At 40.7% G+C, this 9949-nt stretch overlaps 1 protein-coding gene across 1 annotated transcript in view; it reads left to right on the forward strand.

The window, feature by feature from the left end:
* The window catches only part of LOC145492030 (TNF receptor-associated factor 2-like), a 14174-nt gene extending 4490 nt beyond the window's left edge, over window positions 1-9684 (forward strand). The window contains exons 2-7 of the mRNA XM_081471348.1: window positions 837-897; window positions 1228-1332; window positions 1866-2030; window positions 3260-3337; window positions 3492-3581; window positions 8626-9684. Coding sequence (XP_081327474.1) covers window positions 837-897; window positions 1228-1332; window positions 1866-2030; window positions 3260-3337; window positions 3492-3581; window positions 8626-9684 — 1558 coding nt within the window. The remainder of the gene's footprint in view (window positions 1-836; window positions 898-1227; window positions 1333-1865; window positions 2031-3259; window positions 3338-3491; window positions 3582-8625) is intronic.
* Window positions 9685-9949: the final 265 nt, after the last annotated feature.

Below are 9949 nucleotides of genomic sequence, written 5' to 3' on the forward strand. Positions count from 1 at the left end.
CTATATCAGTGGGCTAGCGGTCGACTCTCGCTCGACTATCGACTGATACAGGACCGACAGTTGACCGATATACCACCGGTAGTTGACCGATAGTTGACCGATAAGCTACCGATGACATCACGGTCGATATATCGGCCGACATCGGTGGATGTTCGCTCGTTATTTCGGTGGGCTGTCGATCGACTCTCGGTCGATAGCCGACCGATGTATCGGTTGAGTGTCGATCGAGTAACGACGGATATATCGACCGATACATCGGTCGATATGTCAATCGTAGCCTGCGGAAGCAGACGTATTTCCGGCTGTCCCTTGTCTCCACCGAAAATAACATCTGCGAACCCGAGCTAGGACTGAACGATTTTTGTGACGTAGGAATTCTATGCCAATCACAGTTTAGCTCAAATAGCCCCAGAACTAATGCGCGAGGTATTCGCTGCGAGGAGCACTCGAGTTTCATTCTATCATGGAATCTGATTGGCCAAAGAGAAAACAAAAGTCATTACGTCACAGGAATCGTTTCCTGGCTCGGGTTCGCAGACGTTATTTTTCGGCGGAGACAAGCGACAGCCGGAAATACGTCTGCGTTCGCAGGCTAGGTCAATCGAGGCTCCCTATAAGATACATGATCTCAAGGAGCTACGGGATTTAACTGAACGAAATCACAGCTTGAGCAGGTTAATAATTACCTTGCAAGCAGAGCTCGAGTCGCTCCAGTCTCTCCTAGATACTTGTCTAGGAAGATCGAAGCGACTTAGTTAATAATTCGCGTGGTATGCCTATCTTTTTGTACCTGTTATGTATTATTCAATTTGGAATGTGATCTTTGTTTTTATCAGGGATGCAGCATCAATGGCAATGATTTGCTTAAAGGATCAGAAGCGACTTCAACCCAATGAGGTACGACCTATTCTTTGTTGTTTGAGTTAGGTTGATTAGAGTGGTTGCATATAATAGCTAAATCATGAAGTGGAAACAGACAAAAACAGGGCAAAGGCGAAAGGCGGGAAGTAAAGAGGTCCTGGGAACGAGGTTGTTCTCGCACTAGCTGTCGCGAAATCTGTGAACCAGTTTCTCTTAAGATGACGACTCATTATGCACGACGATGGCGTTCGAACTGTGCTCCCAATGCTCATTTACCTGCCCACACTAAGCTCATTGTATGTTCAGTTTTTAGTTGCTAGTGATTCAGTCATTAATTGTAAACGAAACCATGGCATTCTCTTCCAGGTTTTTGCAGACAAATTTATGCGAAGGGAAATACTTGCTCTCATTGTTCACTGTACATTCAAGGATGACGGTTGCATATGGAAAGGAGAAGTCAGACATCTGGAGGTACTGAATGTTTATCGATCATCATTCCCTCCAAATCCAACGAGTATCGGTCAAAAGGACATTTTCGTGTTCTCGGTATTGGACTGAAACTAGCTTGCAATGGAGGCTCAGGGTGGAAGAATATCATTGAAAAGAAGTTAATGTCATTTACATTTGAAAGGACTCCTTATATTAGCCTCACTTTAAAGGAGACGAGGTCGAGGTGGTCACTAATGTAGTCACCACGTTTTGACGCCTTCTGTGCATCTACACTGTACTGACAACTGACTGGATACCGGCTTTCAAAATGCAGTTAAAATGAAAACTGTTTGTTTTATACAATAACAAGAAACGTTCAAAACTCGAGAAACTGGAATCTAATTAGGACAGTTTTCCGATATCTAGCCAATCTTCAACAACGTCGACAGAAATAGTAACTGTTTCACCTGTTTGTGGGGAGCTCATTTTAAAGAATAAATACCATGATGGTGGCGTTAGCCAAATAAGAAGGTGTTCGTCGGAAATTAATTGTTGTAATTTTTGTCCCACCACAGAACCATACTGCCACCTGTGAGTTCCTAAAAATACCTTGTGTACATCCTGAGTGTGGCGTCCTGGTGAAAAAGGCAGATCTTACTGATCACTTGGAAAAGGAATGTATGTACCGACTAGAGAAGTGCAGATACTGTCAAAGACAGATCAATTTAAACAGGATGAAGGTAAATACCAGTAAATATTATACCCCCAACGGTGGTACGGCTATTTGGTTCGAGAAGGTGCCCGGTTCATTACTTGGACAATACTAGATTGGTTGATTTTAGGTTATTGGTCCCAGGGAGAAATTTAGTCGAGTAACAAATGGACAGTAGCCCCCATTTGACGCAAAAAAGTGCTTCAATATTTGTGCGCGGATATCATCTGTTCCTCGAGGCTCACAGTTTTTTGTGAGCTTAGAGGAACAGATAATATCCAAGGACAAATATCTGATCATATTTTAAAAATCAAATGGAGGCTATTGTGTTTATTATTGCTCATTTTTTTTTGCAACACGCGGGAACTTTTGAAAATTGAGGAATATCACTAGGACATTCCCCAGTTTTAGCTGGGGCATATTCGGTTTCGTGACGCGTTTAGACCAATCGTGCGCGAGAGAAAATATTCGATGGATTATAATGAATAACATTAGTCCTCAAATGAGAAGCTTGCTAGATGTAATAGTAGCATAAATTAATGTTTTAGAAATTCTTAAGTTTCCTTGCCTTAGGTTTCAATGGGTAGTGTAATTCGTATAGGTAGTCAAATGGTGACGAGTGAAATTAGGAAATAATTTCTCTCGCCTCGAGATTATTTCCTAATTTCACGAGTATACCATTTGATTACCATTTAATATCGTGGGTGACAAATTACGCTTTTAACTTGTTTATTGTATCGAAAAATTTCGCGCCAAGCGTTGCCATGGCGATTTTATAATTTCACATGTGAAATAGAAAATATCATTCTGACTTTTAAACAATTAGCTCCGTTAATAGCCATCGACGAACTTACGACCTTTACAAATCATTATTTTAATATTCAGTTCGCAAAATTCATTTCATCTTGCTTTGATCTACACAATATTCCTCTTTCAAACCAAACCAAACCAATGTAACTTGATTGCTATATCATAACCTTATCATATGCTCACGATAATCATTACTGTTTTAGTTTACAAAAGCTTTTGCAACTCTGTTTGTATAATGCTCATGCTAATAAAGCTAGTTGTTGTTGTGTAACCTTTTGAAAGTGCTCCTAACGGATACAGAAGAGCACTCCAGTGTATCACCGGGAAACGTGACTCTGTAACGTGCGGTCATTGAACGATCAAGCTGATATAGTGTACATGAGTATTGACATTTTCCGAATTTGTGCAAATAAGTGTTATGTTTAATCAGAGCATTTTGTTTTGTAGGAACATCATGATAATGAGTGTCCCGGATACCCAGTTGCTTGTGACAAATGTGGAAGAGATGACATTCTTCGGGGACAGGTATAGCAGCCAAATATGAAATATATAAAATATCCTAATTCTGATTTACATTAAAGATACCGGGACCACTGACTTCATCCAGGTTTTTCCTTAAGCACAATCACAGATTTTGTAATTAATTGTTTTATGGACCTATTTTGTTTTGTCTATATAGTTGCAAGATCATCAGAACCCTATTTTGGGAGACTGCGAAGGAGTAGAAGGACCATGCCCATTTTCACAAATTGGTTGTTCCAAGAAAGAGGTGAGACCTATTACACGCCCTTTCGGTCCATCCATTTGACGTAGGCCCCTGTAAAATTCAAACATGTATGTTTCCCTGTTATTTCAGGCTTTGTTCCCGGAACTTTTATACCAAAACCGATACCATCACCGTTAATTCATTCCTTTCATCATCAGTTAATTATTTTAGTTCCACATTACAGGAGTTAATGGTTGCGAATCAGTCACGTTATGTTCGTGCATAAAATGTAGTTGTAACAAGACACATTCTCCGTATTCGGTGCGAGGTAAGAGGTTATATTAAGTTGAGAAGTACACTCAATTCATGTTTAATAGAGGTGTTAAAAATTTAGTCGGTTTGCTGTAAATTACGGAAGCAACTAGCCCCCACACTCTCAAAAGCAACGACTGCTCAGAAATGACGACTTCCTGTTTTTTTTGCCTCTAAACAAAGCACTGAAAGCTTATTTCAATATGATATATTTCGATATATAATGTATCTTACGGTCCTAAAACCGACTGAAAGAGTCTAACAAGGTGAAACCAAACCTTATTTCTATTATGGCTTGTTAAGAAGGAGAAAACATTTTCTTCTTTGTTTCTATGGGGTAATGAGCACGAGTGGAAGTCTGGGACAATGAAAATCGCTGTGAGAACACGAACCGAAGCTTTCGTTATCTCGAGAAAATGTTTTATATTTCTTTTTTATTATATCTCTCAGTTAGTACGCGTGCTGTGATTGGTCAATTTAGCGGGCCGTATTCTACTGTACGGCCCGCTAAAATTTAAAGCTGTTTTTGTTGCCAAAATGTTTCGTGATTTACCGCCAAGTGTTCTTAACCTCTCTAGAAAAAAGGAAGTAAAGTAAACTTTCTTTTGCTTCTGAAATTGTGAATTAAAACCTGCTAATGACTTAAGAGTCACTTAACAACGAATTCAAATTGACTTGTTTTGCTTTCGAGGTGCGTCAGATATTTGAAGCCGTTCCGCGTAAATAGAAATCGTTCCCGAACCCGTCAGACACACAGTAGAGATGTAATAAATATCCTACTAACTTCGTTTTCTCGATCCGTACTGTAAGTTACGGATCCTCGTTTTCCCCTTCGAATTATGGTCCGCGCGCTTCGCGCTTGGGCCATAAATTGATGGGGAAAAACTGTAAGTTAAGGACCGAGTGACTCGGTCCGTAACTTACAGTACGGCCCTCGAACTCGGTTAGTAAGAGGTATAGAGAACACGGCAAAGAAAAAGAAAGCAAATTACTTGTTTATTTCTGTGATCAAATGTAAATTCTGTTTGCTGTCATCATGACGTCAACAGCTAGTGCTGGCTCTGTGTATAGCTATCCAGTTATAGAAGTAGAGCTTTCAGTAAACTCTTTCTTCCAGGAAATTTTCTAATAAGAATGATATCATAGTTAACGTACTTCGCATTAGTTATCAGTATGAGCATATTGTTACAGAGTTATTTTTCCCTTTTTATCTTTTATCGTATTTTAGTTTCTATTTTACATTTTTCTTTAAACAGGACCCCTTCGATAACAGTACTTATGTACTGAAGGTTCATCCTGTATAAATATTCGTTATTATTATAATTGTTATTATTATTATTATTATTATTATTATTATGATTATTATTATTGATGAATCACCTGATGATATACTCTCCTAGCAAAAGCGTAACACATGTGGTTGTGTTATCGACCACTCAACCGTAGGAGAAGCAATACTCCTATTTGCCTCATTCCACGGAGAAGGAGTAATTACAAATTTCTAAAACTTGGTGCACTTGGTAATTATGTTATGAATATTGCGAAAATGTGATAAAGCGGATATCACCGTGTTCTTTTTCGAGCAATATGGATGGCCGCTCCTATTCGACCTGCGAGATTTTCATTAAATACCCTAGAAATCAGAAAGGGAAGCTATCATTTGTTAAAAAAGTCACCTCTTGCATTAAAATATTTGAGGCGTTCAACGAAATAGACAAACTATTTTTAAAAGACACTAAAATTATGGCACCAATTTAAGAATTCGCTGCATGCACCCACACATAGTATTTCCTTAAAGCGCGTTTTTACAGCATTCAAATGGGAATCAGTATTTCCAAGCAGAGTTATTAACTTTTCTGTAGTCAACCGCGTGCCATTAAAGTTAAATTTATTTATCAAAAAGAGGCGGTCACAGTGCTAGAGAAAACAGCCAGCTCAGCGTCAAAGAAATCTGACAATGTTGTGTTTGTGCTCGCTCGCGTGTGCGCGTTAAGAGAGAGTTTAAGGCCTAATTCACACTAGCGAGATGACGACATAAGAAGGACGTTATGTCGTTATGTTTGCAGTTTAAACATCCTGACGTAATGACATAATAGCAACATAACGACATCGGGAAAAAGCTGATCTTTTCCTTATATGGTTATGTCTATGCCGACATTATGTTTATGTAAAAGCAAGTGTGAACATCATCGACATAACAACATAACAAAGAACCAATCAGAGCGGCGCAAGAATTGTCGAACCCAGTCTGCCACCAGCACTATTTTCAAAATGGCGGCGACTGAGCAAGAATTGACTGTTGCCGAGCGAGAAATATTGACGGCTCGGATAGATGAAGAAGCACTTGCCGAAGTGGTTCGATTCTATCCAATATTAAGACCGTAACCAATATTAAGACTGTAGCGTCGTATGGGGTAATTGCAATAAATCTCTTTCCATTAAACTACAAACACTACAGAATCGCGCTGCGCGTATTTTCACCTCTTCTTCATATGATGCCAATGCGGATGATCTCTTTGTTAGACCTGGCTGGCAAAAACTTAATCTTCAACGAGAATTAAAAACAACCACTATGGTCTATAAATCTCTTAATGGTCTCGCCCCTGATGGTCTGAAATCAATGTTTACTGATCGGAGTGCAATATCTACCTATTCTCTTAGGAATTGTGAGGGCAAACTAGCTGTTCCACTCCCCCGTACCAATTTTCTAAAAAACAGTTTCAGTTATAGTGGTGCGGTGCTGTGGAACAGCTTACCTACCAATCTGCGGCAAGCACAAACTCTTGCTAGTTTTAAATCTGGCTGCAGGGGTTTCCTTTTTCATAATAAATAAGTCAATTAATCACACAGCATTCATGGAAAGCAGGCACTTCGTTATTGTTTTTATTTTTGTTGTTATTAGATCTAATTAGTAGTAGATTAGTATCTTAACAATGTAATTAATGCAATTGTAGTTTTTACTTTAAGTCCTAATGTTTTACCTGTGTATAAATAAAGTTAAATAAATAAATAAATAAATAAATAAATTAAAAAATAACACCAAAAGAAGTGTCTCCTGCTCAATTTTCCACCTAGCCTTATGTCGTTATGTCGATGTTCACATTACCAACATAAGGCTATTATGTCGTTATGTCATTATGTCGTTATATCGTTATGTCACTAGTGTGAACCAGGCTTAAATAAGTACGACGGTGACGCTGAGGACAACGTCGATTAAAAATTTATATTTTACTTACAAATCTCGCGATCTGAATCTGGGACACAGTGATAAATCAAAAATGAAAATGTTAAAAGCTAGCCGTTATGGTTCATGTTCTCTAAACAACGCGGAATTTGGTCATTTCACGTTGTTATTTTGCAAAGGACGGCTGAGAAATGAACTAAGAATTATAACGCACGTGCACAGCCATTGTTCTGCTCAATAAAGTCTGGTTCACACTTGTGGGATAAGTATAGCACTAGTGAGATAAGCAGGTTCCCACTTGTGAGTAGCCTCTTCCAGGCGTTCAGTTAGTTAGGGCGGGGGGAGAGAGGGCGAAAGAACGCCTGTGGGCAAACTTAAGAAAAGCTCCTTTGGCCCACTTATAGACCACCTACAGGGCCCGTAACATGACCGCCGGCTTGTGGTTTTCAGTTGTCAACAATATAAAATGCAGCTTTACCCTCGAAAGTGAATACTTAGAGACTTTAACACATATCTTGCAATGGAAATGAGCCTAAACAAAGTATAAGCACATAGAAAATTACAGAGGTGTCAAACTCGGCGAAACGAAAGGTCGAAAAGAGAACCGCAAATGTAGAAATGTCACGAACCGTAGGAGTTGTGTAGGCCCGTCAACCTAATTTTACACATAATCTCGCACTTTACGTTCTTTGCAGCTTCTTCGTCCTTGTCTTCTCAATACCTATTGCCGTTGCTGCAACTCCAATTTTGTTCATCGGTCCACTTGGTCTTTCATCGTGGCTACGAGAGGAGAAACGCCGTGTCACTCATTGAAAGTTCTCTGACCGCCGCCATATCGTATTTCTCATCTGCGTCAGTAACGCTCGAGTGTTAAAACAACCTGTCAAAATTGACCAATCAGAGGGTGATTCTGGTATACATGACTGACCTTTTGTTAAGTTTGCCCACAAGCGTTCTTCCGCTTCCTCTCGCTGCGCTTTTTTAAATTTTTTTTCCCGTGCCGCTTTTCGCGCTGCGCCCCAACTAACTGAACGCCTGGAAGAGGCTAACTTGTGAGGTAAGAGTAACACTAGTGAAATGAGCACAAGCGTAAGCACACGAAAAAGAAACTTGTTCCTTTTCTCTTGTGCTTATGCTTATTTCAGAAATGTTATGCTTATCTCATAAGTGTGAACCAGGCCTAAACCTTTTGTTTAAGTCTGGTTCAAAGTTGTGGGATAAGCATAGTACTAGTGAAATAAGCAGGTTCCCACTTGTGAGAGCGTGACACAAGTGAAATAAGAACAAGCATAAGCACAAGAAAAAGGAACATGTTCCTTTTTCTTGCGCTTGCCATTATGCTTATTTCCCTAGTGTTTTGCTGTTCTCACAAGTGTGAACCAGGCTTTAGCGACGTTGCCGTTGCCGTCCTGGTTTTCTTACACTCCCTAATGAGAAAGTAATTATGTGCAGTAAGGATGCTTAATGCAATGGAATCACCTCACCCACGAGAAGGATTAATTAGTAAAAGTGAGGGCGAGATGTGGTAGAAAAATAGGTTATTTAAATCCCTAAAGGGAAAACGTTTTCATTCAGTTCTACCTAAAAACATCGTGTGCCATAAATTAACAGGTCATGAGCCAGCGAGACAAAAAAAAGCATCTGGAAAAAGCAAGTGCCCACCACACGTCTTTGCTTCTCCATTTTGCACTCCGGCTGAGCAGCGAATTGGAAGCCTTTTTGAAACGTGATCTTTCGGCCGTGTCTAGAAGTCCTCAACTATTGACAAACTATGATAGTGTGATCCAAGATATTCTCGGTCAGTTGCAAATTGGCACAGAGGAAACAAGAAACCAGCAAAGTACATTAAGAGAACAGAGTGAACGAATAACCTCTTTAGAGAGAAAGATGGCTTCGCTCAACAATTCAGGGGCGGCGTTATCCTCCCAACGTCTTCCTGATTCTGACGCAGGTTTGCCCGCTAACGAGATCACCCGGAGACTAACCAGTCTTGAACACAGAACCGCTGATCATGAAGTGTTGTTGGTGGAAAATAATCGCTCCATAGAGGACGCAAGGCGTGATATGGGTAACGTTAAACGACAACTTGATACTAACCAGGAGAGTGCCAGGAGGCAAGAGCGAAGGATCGAGTCTATCGAGCACACACTGGCACTTAGAAATGTTACACTGGCTGATTTAGAGGAGTATGTGAGACAACAAGAATTCTCAAGCGACGACGGTCAGTTGCTGTGGAAGATTGCTGATTATGCTCGCAGAAGAAATGACGCAGTTACCGGACAACAGGTGTCTTTCTACAGCCCCTGTTTCTTCACCAGTCGCTATGGTTACAAGATGTGCGCACGCCTTTACTTAAACGGAGATGGCATGGGCCGAGGCACACACATCTCGGTGTTCTTTGTTGTCATGCGCGGGCAGTACGACGCGTTACTCCGCTGGCCATTCAGACAGAAGGTCACCTTCATGTTACTGGATCAGGATAACGTGGAACACGTGATCGATGCCTTCAGGCCTGACCCGAGCAGCTCCTCCTTCCAGAGACCGAGAAGAGAAACCAACATCGCCAGTGGATGTCCAATGTTCTGCTCCCTTGCTGAATTGAATAATCATGCATATGTTCGGGATGACACCATGTTCCTAAAGATCATAGTGGATACTTCTGATCTGTAAGGAGACTCCGGGCGTATGACTGGATAATCCATGGGATCACTAGGTGAACAGTTCCGTACTCCAAGAGATCCACAAAATGAGTGAGATGCGTGGCTCAGGGCAGATCGTTGCTCGTCGAGACGTAGCACTGTGGTTAGGGTCGGATGTGAGGTCTGTCACTGGCAACGCGTTGTGTCCAGGTAACTCCTGCTTTCCCCTCTTCACCCATCTAAGAGCTTAAATGGGTTTTAGAAACCTGACGAGAACGCTTAATGGCAAGCGTGTG

Source organism: Orbicella franksi, chromosome 1 (assembly GCF_964199315.1).
Source record: "Orbicella franksi chromosome 1, jaOrbFran1.1, whole genome shotgun sequence".
In the NCBI taxonomy this organism is placed as follows: domain Eukaryota; kingdom Metazoa; phylum Cnidaria; class Anthozoa; order Scleractinia; family Merulinidae; genus Orbicella; species Orbicella franksi.